Raw genomic sequence first — 24,761 nt, 5'->3', positions numbered from 1 at the left:
ATATACTGTTTTTGGGATCAAAGCAAAGTAAGTTATATAGAAAAAAGTATTGTCCATAAAAACCACAAGGCAATGCTTTCTTGAAAATATACCTGATATTTCTCATGGTATTTTATATGCCTGTGACCCTGGAGCTTAGAGTTACATCTTCATCACCCCTTTCATAAAATGCTTACTTTTACTCAAAAGATATAACTGCAGCTCTATGCAAATATGCATGTTTTTATGCTTGTGGAGCCACCCCAAATGTACAATCTACTGTTAATTTATTTTGCATTCATCTGCCGTTTCATCCACTTTGGCTCCCATCATGTGACTTAAAAAGTGTTTGTATCAACAGAAGTTGCTTGGCAACTAAATCCCCTGACCCCTTTTCCTCTCCTTGTGTACCCTGACTGATTAGCCCTCATGTGTGTAGAAAACATATGCAATAGTTCACTCAGCCATATAGTGTTTTTTCTAACCATGGCTGTCTGCATAACACATCTACAGCTGCAGAAGTGTGCAGCACAGAAAGACAGAGGACAGGCCTTATGTTGATCTACATGCACGAGGGATTTCATCCTGATTTCATCATGATGGTCTAGTCAGACAGACGGGAGAGGCTCAGCTGAATTCATAATCTGTATATCTCTCTCTCTCTCTCCCTCTATCTGTCTCACACACATGCATTTGCACAATGTCAAAACTGCATTGGTTTCATTTGCATAAAAGTAACATTATTCTGCATTGCCATCATTCTCTCCAGCTAGATATTGATGATTTCTTCCCTACGACCAGACTGTCTTCAGATCATAATTAGGTCACCCAGAGTGGTTCACTCCCCCTCTGTAAATCTATGCTATGTTTTGAAATGTGTGTGTGCAAGTGTTCAGCCAGATGGGCTGTGAGTTCCCGAGCTCAAGGACAGTTTGGGGAGTGACTCAGTCAGCAGAGTGCCTCAGCCAGCCAACACACACAGAATTCACCAGTAACGGGAATAGCTGGGCCTGTTGGGAGCTGGGTGGGTTTTTTGGATCGGGTTTCGTCCACTAGATGGGTAAAAGACTTGGATTTGATTGTAACGTTGTACCACAGAAAATGTTGAACAAGCAGTTTAGTGTAAAATAAACCAGAGATAAAGTTTCCTGGTAGAACAACAACAATATTACATAAGATTACACCTGCGTTTTCTACAAATCAAAGACTCGTGTGAAAAATGTCATGTTGAACTAGCTCCTGCAAGTTGGCTTTATGGGGGGGAGATTTGCAGAGGGGTGAGAAGTGAGTTGGGGTGAGTGATGGGGGGTTAGGAGAACACAGGCTGCTGGTGCATGCTCCGCATTCCTCAGGTGTTGTCAGCATAGCTTGCCCAGTAATTACCTCTCTGTGAAAACATGCACAAAGCAACACTTCACCAGCAAACTGAAAGGCAGCAACCCAGAGAAGCAGGTTAGATGTCGGAGATAGATGGGAGTATATATATATTTACGTTTATGAATAGTATGAGCTGAAATGATGACTTTTTAAAAGAATGAGTACGTTAGAGGTGAATTCATTGAAACAGGTACTGTATACTTCATGCACCAGCACAGCTACAGATGCAGAGCTGGGATGTGCAGGAGTCAGGGGCTTGATTTATACAGCCATTCATCTTATCTCAAGGATACGTGCAGGTGTGGGTAATAAGTATTGCCAAGCAGACCTTGGCATGTGACTCTAGTAGTGTAATACAGACGTACGCTTAAAGATGGTGGTCCGCCTTCACACACAGTTTTTATTAACTTTGCATACAGAGAGTAGATCCTCCCGATCCTCCCTTTGCGTGCTGTTTTACATTGCTCCCTTCAGACGTCATCACTTCCCACATTGTCACCGCCGTCACTGTGAGAAGCTGCTTCTCTGTGTCTGGGAACTCTTCTCTCACCCTCTCCTCTGCTCCCTCCTTTGCCCCGCTCTGTCTCCTCGGCTGGCTCGCTAAAAGCCGGGGGATTGTGTGCAGATGTGCCTGGAGAGAGGCCAGCCCCTCTGCCCTGGGAGAACATGTGGTCTGGGAGTGTTTACGCTGGCACTCTTTCAAGCTGACTCCCGCACAGCATGCTGGCGTCTGTCTCTCCTGGATGACAATGCTCAACCCTCTTCTCACAAAGGGGGCATTCTCAGGTTGAGGTGACACTAGCATGTTGTTGATCTACTGCCTTGGCAAACAGTAATGTAAATAAAAAAGACGACAAGTTTGCTAACATGAAAATGCTGTTTCCCAGTGAACTTGAATATTAAATGTAACATAATAGCTAAATAGTTTAATATCTTTCTCCTAACTTTCTTTATGTTTTTATTCTGAATTGATACTCAGAGTGAAAATAAGCTGAGATTCAACTGATATTTTGATACTTCAGGCATGTTTTTCACAGATTCTTGACATACTTTACATTCTCCCCTGTGATTTGGGCTCTGGGTAAATATCTGTAAACTGAAAAACACTTTTTCTTAACACCAGAGTCAGAGAGGTTATTGTCAGTTTGTTTAAGGTAAAGTCCTCACCATTTGTTTTTAGTACCCATGATTAAATGCCGTTGGGAAAAGGAGACACACAGCATTACACCATAGACTTGCAGAAAGAGTCAAATTTATGAGCCTATCAGTTGCAAAACAGCTGCGATAGAGTCTTATATCCTCTTGCATTCTCTTTTTAACCAAATGACTCTATGATCAGATTGTAAAACTCACCAAATACTACATTAAATTGTCTGATTAAGTTAATTGTGTAAGTAAAATGAGTTACAGTCTGCGTGTCTCTCTGTAATGTGAGTATTCAGCTCCCCCTGCAGGCTTACAGGGTTCATGAGACCAACCAATCCTCTTTATTCATGTCGCTAAAGAATGATTTCACAAAGATTACACACTCTTTGTTAAAGCTTTGATCAGTTATGCTTCAGTGAAGTTTGCTTTTGACTTTTGGGAAATATTCTAAAAAGGTCATTTTTTTTTACAAATCTGTAATTTTCATCAAATACAACTAAATCTGTTCAAATTTGCAAAATGTTGTCATCTACATTTTCCTTTTCGGGCCAATTTTTTTTCTTAGCAGCTCACGTTTAATGTTGCTAATATGCAGATCTGGTTATCCATACATATGATTTGTTTTCAGACTCAAATATAAATGCATAGTTAATGGATAAAGTAAACCCTAACATACCTTAAACGCTCTCAGGATTATCAGAAATGTCATTGGTCTTGTTTAAAAGGTTTAGGAAAATATTATACATGTGGACTTTATGCGAACTCCAGATTGATTTAAGTATTTTGTTTTGGTATTTAGCTTTGCCAACCAAGTACTGTAATGCAATGACTTTATTGTTTTGTGAATAATTGCATTTACTGAAAGCTGGGAAGACTATTATACTCGTATACAGTTATGCTTGTTCAAAACATGTAGCTACATCAATTTCATACCTATTTCTCCTTTACATTCACCACTAGGGGGCGTAGTTAAATGGAGAATGCAGAGGTTGAGGGTCTTCCACAATAACTGGCTAAACATAAAGCTCCGTCTAAACTGTCTCTCTTCCTGTTTTCAGGTTTTACTTGTAAAATTAGGTGCACATCTTGATGTGTTTGCGTGATAAAAGACAAACTCACTAAGATAACATTGAGATTAGTTTAAAGGCAGTCTTTTATTTCAGGCCAATAAGAGAAATGTGATTCAAAATCGTTTTTTCTCAAAGTGATATATTTCACTTTTTAACATTATGATTGATATCAAGAACAAAAGAGGTTTGGGCTACTGAAATCTATGAAAATCAGTTTATGATAGAAACACTGTTAAAAACAAAGTGTTACAACAGTTAGTAAGTAAGCAGCATATCGGTCAGTGTTTAACAGATGTTTAAGTGACTGTTTGAAGTATTATCATTCGATTTTCGAAATGTTTTATCATACAAATCAGGATTCTTTTGAAATATTGAGCCAACATGGCTGATACAAGGGCGCCAGTTGCAGGCAGCGCCGCCTTGTTCTCCCACCTCCACGGTTTGATGAAAAAGCGCATGAAATAGGAGAAAAGGAGGTGTGTTAGAGCATGCGCAGACGGTGCTCGCCGCTTAGTTATCCCATTTTTGAGGAGTCGAGCTTACGTCACGGGCTCGTTCACAGTGCAAGAGCTTGAGATTCACCATCCACTCATGCAACCACAAGCACAGAGAGGCACTGGCGCTCCGAGGGGAAAAAACGCTTTTACTTTTTAATTTTTCTTTTTGGTTTTGGCACGGCATGAGCTGAACGGAACCGGCGGCTGGCTGCACTGCTTTCTGGACGTGTGGACGATTGTGGTGGCATGGTGTGGTGAACCAGCAAGAGACCCCAGCAAGCACAGAGAGAGACAGAGGTTCACTGTGCATCATGTTTGAATGCCGATAATCAATTAGAAATATACATGACTGTGCCACTGCATTACCTTTAGCCTCACCGGGCTGTAAGTCTCCTTTTATCGTGTAGCCCGTCTGAAGCGGCCACCGTGCGGGGCTGAGGGCGCAACTGAACGGACAATCGCACCCGGACCATTGAAGGGGTTCGGATGAGGTGCTTGATCGGGTTGTTAGGTTGTAGAAATCCAGCCAACTTTTCCTCTATTCCTTTCTAACAGCAGTGCCATCGAGCATTGCTCAGGAGATGGCGATGAGGTGGTTCTACTTGGGATTTGTACTCTGCTTGGAGATCACCTCTCCTAACGGTGCAACCATAGGTAAGAAAGCCTGTTGTTTTATCTTGCATTGTGATACTCGAGAAAGCATGACCACTTTTTTCTCCTGCAAAGCATCTGTGCACAGGCCTGTGTTCACCAGAGTTGGAGCCAATAACACTGTGTGCCACAGCAGTGTCCTCAGACAAGGAGATCGATAACTAGGAAAGGCTTTAATCGGAGAAAGTAACGCACAAATAAGCAGTGTGCTAGTCATTTTGGCGTTAAAATGTGGTTGCGTTTTTTAGCACTGCTCCTGTTTGAGCAGACAGAAAGGGCCTGTCTGCAAGGGTGGTAGACAGTGAGGTTATTCACTGAATATTTAGCAGGTAAAAGGCAAAAGCAACATTTGCACGAACGTCCCGTTTAAACAAAACGACATATTTTCTGACTGCTGAAAATATCTCCTATTTCCCCCCTCATGCACATTCTCTGTAAGGCTACAGCTGATAGCCACCATTCAAACCTAACGTGCTGTTTTTTAATTCACAAAAATGATTCAGCAGCTCGCTCAAGTTTCATATCAAAGCTGTGGGTGCCATCGGTCAGATCGGCTTTCATGTTTGTTTTCAGTTACTTGGCGCATGAAGAAAACAACAGTTGAGTCTGCTCGTGAAGGTATCATCTCAATGGCGCGGCATGTCCCGACGTGCACCGTCTGTGTAGCTGCCTGGGAATCACATTTTATTAGTGACAGCCAGGTACTGTCTGTCTGATAGTGAGATGAATAGTCGTGCAGTTATCCTGTTACGTCCAGGGAGCTCCTTAATGCTCCGAAATCCCTGATGGTAATAATGAGACTCTAAATGCACCACTGCTCTTGTGACAGTTCTTTGCAGACCTGTTGAGCTTACAGCTGGCTGTTTTTGAGCACTTAAGGGAAAACCGAAGATACACACAATAACACATGTATTTTAAAATTTTTATTTCTACAGATATTTCTCTCTATATTCTACATTTAACATTGCACGTACCTAAAATAATGATACATTCAGAATAATGGCATATATATTTCCATGTTTAAAGTCCTCCATAATATTTTGTGGATGTAATACTGAAAAAGTTCAGTATTAGTAGATAGTTAGCAGACCTGACAGCCGTGTATATGCATGGGTATTTATAATATTAATCTGACAGTTAATTCACAGTTAAAGTCAATGTTTACCTTCATTCCCAGAGGGAAAAACACATTATAATGTTAATTTTGCCCCAGAAGTCAGCAAATTGCTCCTGCCCTTCTCCATGTTGAGAGATCTTATATAAGTTTCATTAGATTTTGATGGAGAATGTTCAGCCATAGCTGGGGTTACAGGAGCAGGCAAGCTCCTCCCACCTCCTCCATCAGTATGTAACATCTGGACACAGGGAGACCATTAATCCAACTTAAATGTGACTGCGAGAGGGGGAGGGACCAGCTGAAGAGCTGGGGGTGAGGGCGGGTCGAGCGAAATAAACTCAGAGAATCAGTCTTGGATGCTCTCTGAAACTGACATGTAGTTACATCACTGGGAGTCAGGGATGGGAACGGTGTATGTGTGTTATGTCATTAGTAACAGTTGATTTATCAGCCTCCTTTGGGAGATTTGTTGGTCCAAAAGGTTAGAAACGGTCAAGTGAGTAGATACAAACTTTAAGAGCAGTCAAATGGACTGGATTTGTCTGGATCACCACTGGGCCACAGCATGACTTCACAAATGAAAAAGGATTAGTTAGAGGAAGGTCAGAAGGCCATAGTCAACAGTGAAACATTGGACAAACACCTTTGTTTAATATTGATTGTTGGTATTGATTAGACATATCATTGTGTTGCCTGTAGATGAATGACAAAATCCAAGATGGTGCTTAATGATACTTGGAGCTTAGGAGTGAAATATGAAGAAATGTGAACACAATTTGAAGAGTCCAAAGTAACCTGTACAAGTCTTATTTTCCAACTAACAGTTCCAACCACCAAGATAATCAGGCTCCAGTAATAATTTGACAAAGTAAAGCATTAAATTCAACCATTTTCAGAAGCTGGAACCCTCCGATTGTTAGCCTGTTACTTTAAAAACAATCAATCAACTGTAGTGCTGAAATGATTTTTTTGAAACAATAGAAAATTAATCAATTTATTCTTATTTTAAGATTTATTTTGGGGCATTTTGCTATTATTTATAGGACAGCTGAAGATAGACAAGAAATGTTGGAAGGGTGGGGGATGATATGCAGCAAAGGACTTGAGGGCGGGAGTCGAACCCGCAGCTGCGGCGTCGAGGGCGGGAGTCAATTCCGCGTCGATGGCCGTAGCCTCCGCACATGGGGCACACGATCCACCCACTGAGCCAAATCAAAATGACAATAAAAAGTTTGACATTCCAGCCTGTTAATTGTGAGCATTTGCTCTTTGTGAATTCTCTTTGTTGTTGTTGTAGTGAGCTGAATATTGAGTCTTGGATTGTCAGTTGGTCAAAACAACACCTTGTATTGTCTTTCCGCCCACTTTATTCTGATACTAATTTGTCCAAAGGACTCATTTAGAAAATTTCTGACAGCTAATAGATACCCAAAGGCTTGTTACTTGCACCCTTAATGGATAAACAAAAGGAGTGCCAATTCAATTTTGATTGTAGACTAAAGAATCAATCAGCAAATCTGTCAGCTCTATTTGACACTACAGTAAAAGTAGTACCATATAGTCCTTATTTATGTTTGCGAAGATCTTTCATATTTACTCACCATGTGGATTTCTAACATAAAGTCGGCCATGTTGCTATTGAGCCCACATATAGGATTTCAAGAGCCTTTGGAGCCAGAAGACTCCCAATGGTGAAAAGTGTAAATGTGGGTCAGAGGCTAAGGAGGTTGAATTCCTGAGGAGCCTACACTCTGTTTGCCTGACCTTTTTAATGGGACCTGGCTTTACCTTTTCCTCAGAACTGTCACTGAAAACATCTGCTGGAAAAATTCAGCATCCCTCATACAAATTCAACAGGTAATAGGACTTGGATTGCTCTCTTCAGCTCGTCCAAGTGGAGGTCACTGGGGAGTGCTTATTGTAGCTCTGTACACCTGAGGCTCTCTGTTGATGCACTCTTATCAGGTGACACAGATTTTCCACAAATGATTTACTACCATTCAAAAATCTCCCTCCAAGGAAACATATGAAGTGTTTGGAGTAAAATGTAGCGTGTGGAGTGTCCAGTCTTTATACATTCTTTAGCTATGGGAGGAAACTGTATTTAAAGCTTATGCGCAGGTGTTTTGCATTTGAGTCCTGACCCATGCAGTGAAAATATTTCTGCAATGATAATAGCAGAGGGTGGGATTCTTGACCGTAGCTGCAGAAAAGATCCCCTTTTTTTAATCCCTTTACTTCCTGCACTGCAATGCAATCAAGTGTGACTAGAGGGTAAAACCGGATTAACATAAATGTCTTCAGTGTCGTTCCCCACGTTTTGAAGGCGTGAGACCTCAGATGAAAGAGTGTTTGTTAATAGTGAATAGCAGGGGTGCACTGTAATTGGTGTTTTCTGCTTGCTACATCACTGTTTACCCCTTTTAGCTGCTAAGACCTAAAAAAGGAACAGATCGGCTCCTTTTAACAAAATGTGTGGGTGTGTGTAAATGCAGCTCGGTAAGATTCACTGTTTTGTAGGTGATGATATAATCAGGCTGGCTGTGATGATATGAATCCTTTCCTGTCATTGATATGATGATGTCTCTTATCTTTTTTAACCTGCCGCACATGAACGTAACACATATTTAGATTGGCACATAGATGTGTTTCTCCTCACACTTCATAAAGAGGGCACACAGAGTTGTTCAAATGTAGCAAAGGCTTGCAACGTTTGCCTGACACCTGGCGCAGCTGTGAGAATTCGTGACTCCTGTTTTGCTCTGACATCATTAACGGTGAACTCCTCACCTGATGCCTCAAGCTGACCACACACACACACACACTGTCACTTTCTGGAGGCTTTCGGTCGCTGCTCTTATGTGTGTCGGCCCTGTGTGCTGGCTTTAATAGGTCACGCTCAGGTACACAGCAGATGTGGCCAATGTTGCTAACTTTGCACTTGACTGGAGAATCGATTTGATCTCAGGGACCCCGGGTTGCTTTCACACCTGCTCGGAGGAGAGGATCAGATATATGGAGATAAGATTCCAATTTCATGGACTGCTGCAGAGTGGCAAAGATGTTTACTTTCTTCAAAGTCACAGACTTTGGCTCTGAGTCCTTGGTTAGTGCTTGTAAATGAAAATAACATCTACGCTATCTGCTTAGTGGCAAAGATGCGGACACACTTGTTTATTTTTTATAGTACTCTGGTGTATGGGAGCATGTAAATTCTCCTGTTTGATGGACTGTATCGCCACAACAGTACTGCACAGTAGCCGACAAGTCATTTTCTCTTGTAATATCACAAATAAACACATTTTCGCTGTATGGGCATACAAATCAACGAGGGACGGCTGTGGCTCAGTGGTAGAGTTGGTCGTCTCTCAATTGGAAGGTTGGGGGTTCGATCCCTGACGGCTTCAGTCGCATGTCAAAGTGTTCTTGGGCAAGACACTGATCCCCAAATTGCTCCCGAAGGCCTAGCCATCGGGTATGAATGGACATAAATCCTGACTGGAGATTGGCACTTAGGCCTTTGCCATCACTGTCTGGTCAGAAGACAAGAAAAGCACTATGAAAGTGCAGTCCATTCCATGTCTGTCCAATACAACAAGATATTACTATTACTGAATGAGATATGTCCTGTATATACATAAAACCGTTAAACACACAGTCTACACAATGTTGTCAGGTTACAACCAGTGCTTAAAATGTTATGCATCCCAAAGCATAATGGAACGCCTTTATTTAGAACCAATGAGTCCGACACCTATTTAATGCATTAAAGGTAGGTTACATAAAAGAGATTACATCATCGTTGATGCCATAAAAAAGAATTAACCTACAATAGTAAAGCTGTAAACAGAGTGTAGACAAACATTAACTACAGCAGTGGAACAGCATTTATAATGTTGTGCTTTTTGCACACATTTACATACGTTGTAAACTCATCTACAACACATTTTCTTGCACCATAACAAATGTCGTTACTAACTTTTTCTCTCCGACGCTATTGGCTATAGCTCTAATTGGATGTTGATATAAACTGAAAACAAATTCCTTGTAAAATCTTTCCTCTCTAACGTGTTTGTCATCTCAATGAGCAGTGTTTCCATGAGACATGCTTTCTGATGTTGTCCCAGAAAAACACTTGTCGAGACGCTGCGGGAAAACCTAATGAGCTCCAGTTTCACTCGTTAGAAGCGAACTCTCTCCAGCTTCGTGTTTGGAGTTTGGTTTCACACTGGTTTGAAAACTAATTATGTTGCTGCTTTCAACATTTCAGCTTCTATTTCCTTGTTCCTTGTCTGGTATCACCTCAAATCTCTGCTGCGTGTTACCATGAACCCGTTGGATTTAGTTTGTGGTCCTTAACAATGCTATCAAGATTGAAGGGTGTGTGTGTAGTCTCTTGACTCAGGCTTTGCAAGCCAAGGTCCACAGTTTTTGTTTTCCTATGGAGTTTCAATTCATTGCAGTATTCTGTTATTGGTCCATTTTGTACCATATCGTACTTTGTGCTCATCATGGAGGGCAAAATGACTCATTGTGGCCTTATAGTTCCTGCTACCTTTTCAGAAGGTCATGTGAACTATCATGCAGTTTGAGACCTTTTGATGTATCTCACAGTCCAGTTTTGGATCCACTGAACAAAGAGGTCCTCTGTAAAGGTGCGAAGTGGACGACAAATCATTTTGTGCGCCTTTTATAAGTCATTCCCAGAAATGATCGTGCCAGGAACATCCCTTCCTCCTTCCTCTTTTAGAGTAAATCTAATGAATGATTCATAGAGATGGATTTGCGTTTAATCGAAGAAACATTTCATCCTTCAACTGAAGTAAATCCCGATGTCAGACTGTATCCACACAAAGGCAAGGCAGGGTTTACCGTCATCTCATTTGCAGCGAATGCCTCATTGAATGCGGTCCAGCCTTCATGTTGTGGCTCACGTATTCTGTGTTTCATAACGGATCAATCTGGTTTGACTTTCCCCTCACAGAGCTGTGCTATGCGGAGACTCCAGGGTGGGCGTAGAAGAACTCAGTCGAAGGCACCATTAGCTTATTAACATTTATCTTCATATCCATCAATCACACTCACTCTTTGTGTGTCCTTTACTGCGTTGCCTTTTACTGCTCTGGCCTGTGACGTCCTGCAGAGCCTCATCAGGTTACCGCAGAGGTCAAATGTGCTCCCTTTTGCTTAAAGGCAGTAGTTCTTACTCAAACGCAGTTTTCTGTTTATGCATTTCCAGCCTCTTTGAAAAAGGCTATTTGGGATTAGAACTTGAATGGCCTATGGACATTGAGTGTCCACTGTGAGCTGGTTAAAGTGCTCCAGTGCTTGGCTGTGGCTTGGCTTGACACAAAGCTAAGTGGTTGTTTCCACTGGATGGTTGGGCACTGCACAGAGTGGCCATTGAAGAAGTTGATTCAATAGCTCCAGCAGTGGCCAAGGAAAGAGCCTTTTAATACACTTGTTTTGTACTTCACAGCAAAGTGTTTTACATTTTCTATCTAAAAAGTTCAGACTTAGGTTGAAAAATATTCCATCTTGAATTTGAATCATTTATAGAGCACAAAAGTGGAATAACAACTTTCCTTTGCCCACGATCTCTTCCCTGTGGTTCATGTTTGGTTTTAGTTGTTACTTATGAGGCATGGCGTCTTGCTTTGAAATCTTCAAGTAAAAATCGCTTCAAACGTGACCTCAGGGGTCTAATAACAAACTTTAGTGGGTTCACTTTTTTTACTCACTGAAACACTGTAAGATCCGAGATCTCCAGTGGGGGACCAGGAAAGGGAGAAGTGATGGTGTCACTGCAAAACCAAGCAAAACCACCGAGACCCAGAGTTCCATTTATTTATGTTAATTATCCACGAGGTGATTGGGTTTGTTGGTTGGCAAAAGGAAAGTAAATGCCATCAATCAATTTGTATGGTGGATTTTGCTGCTGAGTATGTGTTGTATGTCAAGATCATGGAGTGTGTATTACAGCCAAGTACAACATTCAGAACAATACTTTGGTCCTCTCACACACTCTGTCTTGCTTCAAAAGAAACAACCAAAAAGTAATTTTCCCTTCAATTCAAAAGCGAAACAGTTTGGTTTCTTTGGATCGGGGCTGCTCCTCTGTAACAGATTGTCTTTTGGAGGCAAAGCGATACACATGAAATCAATTAGAAGGTGCTGGAATGTGCTGCATGGATCTGGAGTTGATTTGTAGAAGAGGGATGGCCATATCGAGAGAGATGGACGGGGGTGTGTGGGGAGGAGGGATGGGTCAGTTTTGTGTCCCAGCTGGCGATGGTGTCTGGAGGCCTCCATTACTTGGCTGCTGAATTTGTGACACCATTTACTCACCATCCCCTCCTGTTCCATCCCACAGTGTTCCTTTTCAGATTGAAGTTTTTGGTTAACAAAAAAAAACCTTTAAATGTCCCTTCCCTCAGAAAAAAGAACTTTCCAGGCCTTCCTTCCTTCTTTTTATGAAGCACTCAGGGCGGACGTTTCTATAAGAGCCGTGCTTTGTGTACATTTACACATTTGCTCACTCCCCCGTGTTTAATGCTTTTTGCCATGCACAGTGCTCGGGGGCAATCCAGTGTGCACTGTTTGGACAGGGCAGAGCTCCACTGGCCCTGCATAAGGAAATCCAGTGTGTGTGCTCCATACAACAGGCCATTGGCTCCAAACAATACCATATCAGTCGACTGGATCCTTTGCATCCTCATTCTAGGAAGTAATCTATTAAGTCTAATGTCTTCTCTGAGACAATCATAGCTAGGGCTGCACGATACATCGCTTAACAATTGCAATTGCGACATACGCATGTGCAATAGTCACATCGCACGTGCAATAGTCACATCGCAGGACGTGCAACAGGGAAGCAGATTAGGTGAAAGCTGCTACTTTTTTGTTGCTCGGTGCAAAACGAAAATGACCAGTTCCTCGTATTTAACTGACTAATCCACAGGAAAGGTCCGTCTCATATCATGTTATTGCAGCTCTTCACCAGAGCACATAGACTGAACCAATCGCTGTGCAGCACAGACTGTGGTCACCTGCCTGTAAACTGTTAACAAGCACGGAGAGTCACGTCTCCTGCTTCCTGTCGGTACATACAGTTTCACTCCGTGTGTGTGCTGCAGGTGCAGCCGCTACACTGCGTGGCACGTCCGCTATATGAACTGTCTGTTTATGTAACACAGCCTTAACCAGCACCGGGACGAGGTGCCAGTGTTCTAGTATGACTGTTAATTGTTTATATGAACATGAAAACACACTGCATTCATGTGGTATAATTTCCTGTATTTTTTCAAATCACAATAAATATTGCAGAACAAAAAGATCGCATTGTTTTTTCCAATACCATGCAGCCCTAATCAAAGCCTCTAGTCTCTCCTCCAGAACCTAAAAAGAACAAGGGCTCTTGCTGAATGATAGGAATTACAATACAGCAATTAAAACAGTTATTCTTGGTCTAATCTGTCTGAAGTCGATCCATCAGGGTGTCGGAGAAAAACTGTTAAAAGCAAATCCTTCTCGGTCTGTTAAATGCCAATGACTACGCCGTCACCAGCGCACTAACGCTCTGTGATTTCTAATTTTAAACCCATATATCCCAATTTGGTGTCCTTGAATGTCTCCTCCAAGTTGAGGCGCGAAAACTATTGAAAAAAGCTGGAATAAGATGTTAAGTTGAGTGTAGATAATTAGATGGTTAGTTGGGTAGAAACACAAATCTCCCGTGTCCAATGGACAAATTAGAGACATTTTTTCCAGCGTTGTGGCCTTCAGGCATTCTTGGTGTTACAATTGCCTGAAGGACTTTCTCTGCATTCATATTTAATGCCTATGATGTATCATGCTCCCATAAAGATATTATGAATGGAATTCACTGTTAGTGCAACGTATTGCAACTAGATTACAGTGAGGGAGACAGGCAAGTTTTTGTTGTTTTTTAAAGCAGCTAAATTAAAATATCCGACATGGTTTTATTTTCTCTTTAGAAAATAGGAACTGTTTCCTCTGGAGCTTCCAAAGTTGTCCTCACTTATTAATCGTGCAAAACTAAAAACTCTTTGTGTTTGAACTTTGGCTCAGAAATGTAGTTTTCTTATTTACTTCTTTAATTTGATGCATTTTCGCTCTATTAGATTAGATAGGATGGTTATATATTTTAAGTACTATCCCTCCTGTTTTTGTGGAAAGAAGAGCTGAATGTTGTGGGATTTCCTCCCCTTCAGTCACAGCAGTGCGATCAAGTTGCCTCTCAGCTGTAGCAGGAAGTGCTTTAGTTGAAATGGCATTATCAGGAGGGAACTCTGTTGGAGGCAAACACCCGGGGCTTACAGGAGTTCCTGCAAGTGGAGTATGTACCTTGATTCAGTGGGAAGGGTGTTTGCTGTTGGGCCAATCCCAGGCGACTAAATAAAGGCCTTCTTCATTCCCTTTTGTAGGTAGAGTGCACCCTAATGATTTAACTTCCCAGCCTGATTTGGACCCTCCAAAGGTTGTTAGCATTTTGGCTGTAACTTTCGGGAAAGAAGGCGACTTTGCAGGCTGAATTAACAATTCACATCTCTGTTTGAGATATTTCAGAGGGCTTTGAAAGAGGGCTGCTGGAAGAAAAAGGCTGCCAGTCTTTCCCCCAGTCTCTAACCCCTCCTCTGCCACAACCTCAAATTAGGCTCAGAGGTTCTCCCCTCTGTGGTCATCTCACGCTGGTGTGTAAAGGCATGATAAAATTAGAACCCACAATGTTTTATTTCCAGTTTTTATGCTCACTCATAGGGAACAACCGACTCAGCCCAGCTGCTTCACACGGGGACCAGAGAGATGGAGGGAATGCCTTCACATAGCAGGAGGTTTCAGATCAGGGTGCAGCAGTCAGTGGGGCTGTTTGTTTGGTTGTTAAGGCAGATTAAAGAGCAACATATAAGCACGGGTAAATCCAGGGTATTTACCACCATATAAGATGTACGAGGACATTGGTAAGCTGAAAGGGAGCAAAACTAACAAGTTGGCGTCAGGCCACGGCTAGCCTCTCTCATTCCTTCACCGAGGGGTTGGGTGGGTGCAAGTTTAAGCTGATTCATTCCCTGGTCTTTATCTGCTCCTTTACAGCTGTTTATTTTCTTTCATCTCAAATTTTACATCCCAACACACCTTGTGACATTTAATTCAGACTATTTATTATGGTGTCTCACCGCTGAGTTTAAATCTAATCCTTTCGCATCACTAGAATTATGTTTTGTAAGCCTTGCCTCTGTCATTGTGTGAGGAGAAAACGAGACGAGCGCTCTGCATTTTAAAATCCATTGCTCTCTTTCCCTTAATCTCCTCAGATATCGAGGTGTCGCTCACGTAAAGAAAGCTCTGATCTGATCCCTGCATCCCTTTTTTAGCTTCTAATTGTATTTACAAAAACATGACACTGAGAAGTCTTAGTGTTCGACTTGCACTTCACTGTCACATAAAAAGACCAAGGTCTGAACCCTTTTAGTCCGACAGTCGAATGGAACGTGATTGCAATGATACACTAGCCTCATGCTCTCTTGTGATTTCAGTCACATCCCAGCCCCCTTGCGGCGCTCCCCCACCCCACCCCAAACACCTCTCTGCCTGCCAAGTACGTAGGGAGGCAAGTCATCCAGGGCGAGAGAGGGCTCAGTCCCTGCAGAGAATCACAATGAGACCTTCGCTGCTGTCCTTCCAAGAGGTTGCTGCACAACAGTACAGTAACAACAACCTCCTGCCTGAAACGGCCTCTGTGGTCGCTTTTTTGTGTGTGTGTGTTTGACTTTTTTGACCACTCGCATAAAGAAAGTATTTCCCTGGTATATATTTGGCAACATATTTAGCAGTGTTACATAATGGACTTAAAAATGTAGTCCTACTTACTTTATTCTTCTACGTTTTACTCTATTTCTATGTTCATTTTTTGACACCAAAACACAATGACAACATTCCTCGTATATTTCACAATAAACCTTGTTAATTTTGATCTTTGAATACAGTGTAAAAGTATATTATCACTAGAACAGAAACAATAGAAATTCCTTTCAACTCAGTTTAGGGCTGCACGATTATAGCCTAAATGATAATCACATAATTTTGATCAATATTGAGATGCCGATTTTTATTATTATTATTATTGTTTTCGGTCATTTATGCCTATATTGACCAAGAGGACATTGGATAGTGTCAGAAACAGGGGAAGACAGAGTGGGAGATGACGCGCGGCAAAGGGCCGAGGGTCGGAGTTGAACCCGGGGCCGCCACATCGAGAGCTATAGAATCAGAATCAGAAAAACTTTATTAATCCCCAAAATCCGGGCGTTACAGTTGCTCTACAGTTATTTACAAATGAACAGTATAGCCTCTGTACATAGTCGCTCATTTAACTGCTGAGCTAATCATCATGCTGCACTTTATGGTGTTTTTTTCAGCTGGTTGAACAGGTTTCAGGCACTATTTGCATATTATTTTTTCTCGCTTTACATCACCTGCCCTAAACCTGAAATACCCCCAAACAACCAATATAAGCCGTTTTGGAGGACCATCTCTTCGTCTTCTGTTCAGGACATTTGACTTTTGTTTCTCCCGACCGTCTCTGTTGTTTACTCTTCCACTGTAAACTTCCAATGCAAGGTTGGTGCTCATGACATGACGTGCCAGTTCTCCCAAAAGAGAAGCCTAAAGCTCTCGATCGCCCCCTGGGGGAATGGCTGTTAGTTTAGGGAGCGCTTGATTTGATGTGCAGCATCATTTTGTTCAGGCGGAGCATTTTATCGCAGTCGGTTGGTATTAATTTTTGATGAATTGTGCAGCCCTAACTCAGTTGTATTTGGGTGAAGACAGAAATATATAATAACATGAAAAAGTGTTTGTTTGTTTGTAATTTGGGTGAGCTGACCCTTTAAGATAGATTAAATAAAGTGACAAAGTCAGTGCTGACAGCCTGTTGCAACACACAGGCTAGGTAGAGCAGGCTTTCTGTGAGTGTGTCTGAGTTAAAGCATGTCAGTCACACTGCTGATGGGTCCTGAGCGTTGCTGTGGTGCTGCTAGCCTGTGGTCCACCTCAACAATCTGTGCTGACTTACTGCCCAGAACTAGCGCGCTCTGCAGTTTCCCATGGGTTAGACTGTGATTGAATGCCCAGTTATGTCTGCGCTGTGACACATGAAAGAGCCTCTGTGGCGAAAGTTGAAAAACACCTTCAGAGTAATAAAAAAAGGGAAAGAAATGAGATGTCCGTAAGAAGAGAGGAAACAACAAACAAACCCCGAACTAAAAGGCTCCACTGTTGGTTGTAAACTTGTAGAGGAGTTTTTTTTCCTGAATAGAGTGCGTCTGTGGGTCTTTTGATACAAAAACATCATTGTAAACTGGGGTTGACCCTTGAATGTTGCTTTGCCCTGCTGAGTTAAGATCTATGCTGCTTGAAGCTGGAAATTTCCAACTTAGATTCTGCACCAGAGAGCAACAAAAAAAGCCAACCTCATTACATATTAAACATTTACTTTCCTGCTGGGTTCTTCTATTGCATTTCTCTCTAAATGCATCCTTTTTAGTAGCATTTCCAGCCCCATTTCGGTTTCATGATGACACATCAACTTTCTTCTTTTTTTTATTTTTTATTTTCAGAAGGCCAGCCCAAGACCTGCAGCACTAAGCAGTTTGTGTGTAAGGACCAGGTGACTTGTATCTCCAAAGGCTGGCGCTGCGACGGGGAGAAGGACTGTCCAGATGGCTCGGACGAATCGCCAGATATCTGTAAGTACGGCTACATGAAAGCAGCTACTAAAAGTGCCTCTCAGCAGGTTTGTGTCCTCAGCTCTTTCCAAGCTGTTGGTTATAAGCAAGAAGGATGATTACTGCTTCTATTCTGGAGCTATCAACCGTCTTCACATTGACTAATGTTTATACCTCATGTTGTTGCTGCACTTGACGTTATAAAACATTAAATTAACTACCTCTAAGTGCCTTTGAAGAGACAATAGCACAATGTTCAGACAGTTTAATTTAGCCCTGAATAAGAGGGTAGGTTGTGCCCTCCCTAGGAAGGACACAGGCTCACAGTGTGCACGCTGGCTGCTTTGCTGAATTATAGCTCTAATTATGTGGCCGTGTTTAGTCTGAACGTCGGAGGATGTGTCTGCTCTTGTCTGGACTCTCGCGGGATGCGTCCCTAAGAGTCTTGTCCCAGCCGCTCACATCTGTCGCCCTCTCCATCCTGCCCTTCCGTCCATAAACTCTCCCTGGTAAAAGCCTCCCCTCTATTTATATGCAGGCTCTAATGGTGACTTTACTGTCTGCATGTGCCACACCTTACATCTGTCATGCCACAAGCATTCTCACTCAGTAGTCTAGGACAGGCAGAGACAAGCTGCTGACACCCTGTATTAAGGGACTTGTTATTGTGTATGAAAACATGGTTAAGATCAGAGGTTTAAAATGTGTGAGGTAGCTGAGAGTGACAAGGTGCATCACTCTGCTACACTCATATTGGAGTCACATTTTTTTTTAGGTGAGGATTTAGTTCTACTCATAAGGGAAGATTAAAGTTTTCAAATAACAGCAATCACTAAACATAAGTGTTCTGTTGGTCACAGATAAAATTGCTCATGTCCCAGCCTTTTCACTAAGCAATTGAACTGAGTGAATCTTCCATAGCACTTATGTAATTTAGTGGCACAGACAATGCTGTGATTCATCTTCTGCATAGAAGGATGGAGAGTGGGGCTGCACCAGAACATCAAGATATGTTCTGCTCAATTACCCGCTTCCCATGGGCTCTAATCTGCCTGTCACTTCACCTTTAGTTAAGGCGCTTCTCTGTTCATGTTTCTTTCTTAGGCAGTCATAATAAATATCTGTTACTGCAATTAATGCACTGTTTCTCAGTGCAGCGCTCTGCGTTTGCCGCCTAACGAGCACAGTCGAAGGCGAGGCGCCTTTTAAGTATCGCAGTGAAAGGCAGACTGTGATTTTATCCACAGACGTTCGGTTGATCCATCCATTAAATGTGAGGAGTGTTTGGAATGGAGGGCTGCAGATAAAGCTACAGCAAATGGGCCTGAGCCAGCAGAGTCTGGAGGAGTGTGACTCTGAAGGTTATTTAAAATCCTGCTCTGACTCAGAGGAATGCAAAAATCTTTTTCTCTTTATCCTGGCTTTTCCATTCATGGGGCGAAACAGTTTGCAGGTCGTCAGCTTGGTTTCTCCCTGAACTGGAAAGAGGCAAGCTGACCGGCTCGCTGTAAACAAGCACTAGAGATATTGATCCATCTAAGAGGAGCAGTTAAATCTGGATCAAGCTTGTTTTCATCTGTTCATCTACTCATCAGTGGCAAAGTTTACCAAAGCAGTCTGACTTTCTCTTTGAGACTGAGTTTATGAAAGTCAAAGAGTCCCATGAAAACTCCCTGCTCTTCAGGTTTGTGTTCCAGCATGCCCCCTGACCACAGTATAGTTGTGTGTGTGAACGTTGACGGGAATTAGAGTGGCGCATGCTACTATAATTATGACATTATCTCCAGTTCAAGTTAATTACTAACTACAGGCTTGGTTTAGAGAGACTAGCCAGGGAGGTTTTGCGAGGCTTAAACATCTTCCTCTTCTTTTCCTCCTCTCTCCTTCCTGTAGCCGGCGCAGGATCGTCCAACAGTCTTCCATCGAGTAAATCAGAGACTGTGACAGGGCAGGCAGTGCATGCGGCCAACATGCAACTTTGTTTCTTTGATAGATTTGTGCATAATCTTAAAGGGCACTTATGAAAAGTGCAAATAAGAATCCGCCTGTGTTCCTCCACTCACTCATTCTCCAGCTCGAGTGCTGAAATTATGAAACCACACAGCGATTGAAGCCAACTTGGCTGAAGCAGCAGTTTGGTTTCTGGTAAATGCCACCTGTTCTGTTTACGATGATGATGAATTCACTTGCTGTCGGTTCGGTGGGTGTTGCAACATGTGCTTTTGTCTGATGTGGATCTTTGATTCACACAGCTCTGGTGCCCATGCTGGAGGAAAGTGTACTCTCCAGTGTCTCACTGTCTGTACGTCTAATTGCCTGTCGTTTCCAAACCATTCATGTGGGCTGTAATTAAGTTGAGGAGCTAAAGACAGACTTCTGCCACAGTAGCAGGGTTGTAACACTGCAGCTCATGAGGTGCTGACATGCTGTGGTTGCGGAGGTGTGGAGGTAGATGATGATATGGATCAATGTTAGCATGTGGGCTGCTTATTAGAGGGGTGCCAAAGCAGGATATGGATGCATGTTTGTCCGCGTATCTCTGCATTTTTCGTCATCATAAACGGATCACTGGGGGTCTTGGCAGGTTGCCAGCTGTAGGGTCGTAATAGCCCGCAGACCCCCAGTGTGCACCTCCCTCTTATAGCCCCTAGTGCACGCTCAGATAGCAATCAGCAGGCTGCCTGCACAGGCCCCATGCACAGGTGTGACCCTGTCATCCTCTCTTAGGGACTTGTCCTACTCCCCCTCACTGCATGGCTTCAGTTGGTTTCAGACAAGCCATTTCACCTCAATTACATACAGGCTTAAGGCTCAGGAAGTGGTTGACACGAGCCCTTGGGGCAAAAGTTTATGTTCTGCGTGTCACTGTGCAGGACTGCTGCTCCAATGCTCCTATAGGAAGTTGTGGTATTGTGCTAATGGTGTTAAATGTATCTACCATCCATTTGGGGGTTGCATGCTTGTGTGTATTGTTCTTTATGTAAGGGTTTTGTTCTGGAAGAAAAGGGTTAATCCCTAACAGGTTATTTAGAAACACTCAAGTAAATCCATTCAGGCATATTGTCCTTCCTGGTTCTCTGTCCCTCAGCACTGTTTCTGCTGTTTTGCACAGTCATGAAGAGACTGAGAGACTTGTAATAAGGTCATGACATTTTAATATAAAAGTTTTGGAGCTGGTTCTGACTGTAGTTTTCTGGTTAAATCTTCCATCTCGAAGTTTATTATTATCTCAGCTGATAGAATTTGGCCAATTGAGCATGTAATAACAAACATAACTTTAATTATCGGAGCATTCTGGTGACAGTTTGTTTCACGCTGCCAGTGTTCAAATTAAAAACGCTGTGTCACATCTCTGCCGGAACAGCCGCTGTAAACACACACACACAACTCCCTGTCTGCTGGATCCAGAGTCTGTATGCAATTATGATTCTTGCGTGAACCACATGCATTGTGGTCGAGCCAAAGCGAATGGGAACAGATGTCAGAATAGGCCCAAGCATGTAAGCACTTTCTCCATCATGAGAAGTGCTTGCCGTGAAGGAATCTCTTTTCATCATTAAAAAAACCTTACGCAATTGTCTGCCCCTAATTCTCCGTTAGACTTTTTAGCTCCTGATTTAGCATGAAAATGTCCGCAGGAGGAATCCCAAGCAGGGGGTGAGATGCATCTCAATCATGCTAATACACCGCCTTTCTTTTCCCACGCAGGACTATCTACTTTCATTCAGGAGGAGAAAAGGAGCTGATCATTCAGAGTAGTTAACACGTGCAAATGACAGCCACTCCCTGTATACAGTCAAGCTCTCATAAAGCTGTCTCCATAGGTTCATTGAAGTATTACTAACAAATAGGCAGGCAGATTCAATTTTTGTTTTCCTTAAGGATGCTGGAAAGTAATTTTGAGGAGATATCCCGTGGAATGCAGTTTAATAATGAAACTGAGCGACCCTTTTTGATGAAAGTATTGGACCCTAAAATCCAAACACACTCTACTTTTCATTAAGCTTTCATGTTAGGCTTCCAGTAAACATATGCTATCCTTTCAACGGGACAATTGGCACCAACTCACCCGAAACTCCTTCAAAGAGTTGGTCCGATTTAACACTGGCGGCACCTCCCAACACACATCCATGCCAGCTCCTTTGGCCCACACACACAAACTCTGGCCCATGTCGGTGGATGCCGTGGCCCGAGGCCGAGCTGGTGGGGAGGTCAGATGGTAAGATTGAGTTATCATCTCCTTGCAGCTGCCCGATGCGGCAGTGGGCCACACAACAAGGTTATCTGTCCATCTCCTGCCCCCGATTCCCCTCTGGACGCTTGCCAGCCTGGTTCTTTGTCCGACCCGTCTGACTGTCATGCCTCAGCAGCCTCTCCAGGACGACCAGGAGGAGCAGACCGCGGAGGTGGTGGGACGGGGTGGAGGCATGCGGCGATGGAGAGAAGACATGATGTTACAGAAAAAGGCTTTGTGTAGGAGAAAATGAGCAGATTAGCATTTAGGCTGAGGAGGAAAATGGAATCGGCTTTGTTAGGCTCCCTTACATTTTCTATAGAAACATTTTACAGTAAATTGGAGGGGGTTCTTTCATAGCCTATAATCAGTGGGAGCTGTACTCGCAGGGGGCACCATGCAGGGGGGCAGGAGGGCAGCGGTTGACACACTGCCTCCACAGAGGAAGGAGCAAAGCCCTGTAAATCCCTCTGGTCTGCGGCCCTGAGCCCTCCTCAGCTTCACCGGCCTATCACCAGACAGACAACACAGGGCTTTCTCACGCCACACAGGCACCACTTCGCTTTCTCTGCTGTCTCCTCCACGCCCCGTCTCCTTCTCTCCCTCTTCATCTCTTTCCTGCGTCCCACTGCCTTCCTCTCCGTCCGTCAAAGACTCGTGTCAGCTCTGTTCCCTGTTCCTCATATCTCATCTCCAGTCTTTCCTCTCGTGTAATTGCCTCACAGTTTTCCCGCCTGGTTGCAGATGGTGACTCGGTTTGTTTTCGCTAGCTGTCTTTTTGCATGTTACTTTGGGGAAATGTTCGGCGGAGCATGTTAGACAGTGACAGTTTTATTGTATTTGGAGCTGGAAACTACGCTGTATTCCTCTGTGGCAGCAGATTAAACAGACTTGTTTGAGCGAGCACGTTCACACATTAGATTAGATTTGTATTGATGTTTTACCAGCAGAATCAGCTTTAAAGGATACTCTGCCCAAGCTGTATCTGCAAGTGTCAAACACCCTTGAAAGGTGGCATTAAGAGTTTGTTTGCAGCTTGTGAAAAAAAGGAAATTAAGACGTTTTTTATGGGATAAAAAAGAAAACATCTTCTAGTGTGTCCTTGGGCAAGACACTGAACCCCAAATTGCTCCTGAAGGCCTTCGGTTGAATGTCTACAGATCCTGATTGGAGATTGGAACTTAGACCTTTGCCATCAGTGCGCGAATGTGAGTGTGACATGTCGTTCTTAATGCAGAGGTTCCTGCTTTGGCTGCTCAGGGTCAGCTAATGTGTCAGAAAATATGGTCAATAAGACGTTTTTTCTTTCGAGTAAATCGTACTATTCTCCATTCCATTCCCCATTTCTACAGAGCTTCATGCCGCTTTAAAGGAAGCTGAATTAAAAAATAGAAATAAGGATTCAGCGACTTGCTAGACTTGAAGAAAAATGGTTCAAGACCAGCTCCAGTCATGTTTTAAAACACGCTCTGCTTGAAGTAATAGATTTTGTCTGGTATGTTTTTTTCTGCAAAATACGTTGATTTACCTTGTAAAAATCCCCCCAAGGCATCTCCTCCTTCTCCCTCATTAAAAATTCAACAATCTGCATAGTCCCCGCCCACTATGCGCATTTCCAACCGCCCCCTCCGTCGCGAAAACAAAACACGTCTCTGCCGTCGTTAAGTGGCAACTTGTTGACACTGAGCTAGCTTGAAATAGTAATAGGTAGTAGTAACATTAACGTCAATAGTGAGTTTGCAAAAATAATGATGACTGTTACAGCTGGCTTGCGCCAAAGTGGTTGCCATAGGTTGCACATATTTATATGCATAGCATCACCCCGTCCATTAACGGTATTGGCTACTTAGGTTTGTGGCGTCTCAAACCTGCCAATCTGAAAACATGTTGTTCAGCCTGTCCTTGGTACACTGCAGTTTAAATCAGACAGGCCCAGCCGTGGAGATGACTGCTAATGTTGTCCCTGATATGTCTTGTAGCACATAAAAAACACCACATTGAGATGTTTACAATGTTAAACACTTGATTTTCACTGGAAGGGGTCTTTAAAAGATTGCAAAAGAGTTGAGTTGTAACAATTATTATGTATTATGTGGTCTCAGTACTGCCAAGATTAATGTTATTCATATTCATAGTTAAAGATTATGTTGAGCATATTGGATGAAAAAGTAGCACATCAGGCCTTCTCCCAGTGAGAGCACTATGTGCTATACTGTTAGCCCTGTGTGCTGTGGCTGCCTCAGTAGAGTTTGGCATGGCCATGTGCTTGTTGTGCATGCTGCTGTAAAGTGTGATTCCAGAGCGGGGAGAGTCAGTCAGTGGGCAGGCCTGCCTGTCACCCTGCACAACATATTTATTCGAGCTGACAGCAGACTTTATGGGAGTCAGTCAGGGGCTGCCATGGAACCCGGAGAGCAGGAAGAAAAGCCGGCTTTTATGCTCGGGACAAAGGATCGACAGGGGATCCAAATTTAAGGTCATTGCATAACTACGGGAACTGAGGCGTGGGGGATGGTGGGGTCCGGAGGTTGAGGTGTTGGAGGGAAGAGCACATTGGGAGGGATCCACTTTCCATTGCAACTCTGATGCTTCCTGGTCAGAGGAGCTAGAGGAATCCAAAGCGAGGGATGAGCACTCTGTATTTGGGGTATTATTTGAAGGTGACACAATTAATGATGCATTATTTAAATCTACACTGTGCTCAGGGGAATAATGTAATGTTGTCTTTGCACAAAGTCATATTTCACTCCAAAGACTGCACGCTGCAATAACAGTTTCAATAAAAAATAGTTCCATTTAAATCATCAGGAATCCCAGCACACGTTGCTTTAAAATGTGATTCATATAAGAGACAAAGAGAGAGCGATCATGCGGCAGATTGGAGAGAGATTTTAACAATTACCCTCCCTGAGGACACGGTGAGGATATGCTAATATCACTGTT

General features: G+C 43.0%; 1 protein-coding gene across 1 annotated transcript in view; it reads left to right on the top strand.

Annotated features, from left to right (window-relative positions):
- Positions 1-4,397: 4,397 nt before the first annotated feature.
- LOC138589241 (low-density lipoprotein receptor-related protein 1-like) overlaps positions 4,398-24,761 on the top strand; it is an 82,417-nt gene continuing 62,053 nt past the window's right edge. The window contains exons 1-2 of the mRNA XM_069659440.1: positions 4,398-4,723; positions 17,477-17,605. Of these exons, the coding sequence (XP_069515541.1) occupies positions 4,651-4,723; positions 17,477-17,605 (202 nt within the window). The 5' untranslated portion in view covers positions 4,398-4,650. The remainder of the gene's footprint in view (positions 4,724-17,476; positions 17,606-24,761) is intronic.

Source organism: Semicossyphus pulcher, unplaced genomic scaffold (assembly GCF_022749685.1).
Source record: "Semicossyphus pulcher isolate SPU_LCO1_2020_fin unplaced genomic scaffold, fSemPul1.0.p SCAF_13, whole genome shotgun sequence".
NCBI lineage: Eukaryota > Metazoa > Chordata > Actinopteri > Labriformes > Labridae > Semicossyphus > Semicossyphus pulcher.
This window is presented reverse-complemented; position numbering and strand designations above follow the sequence as displayed.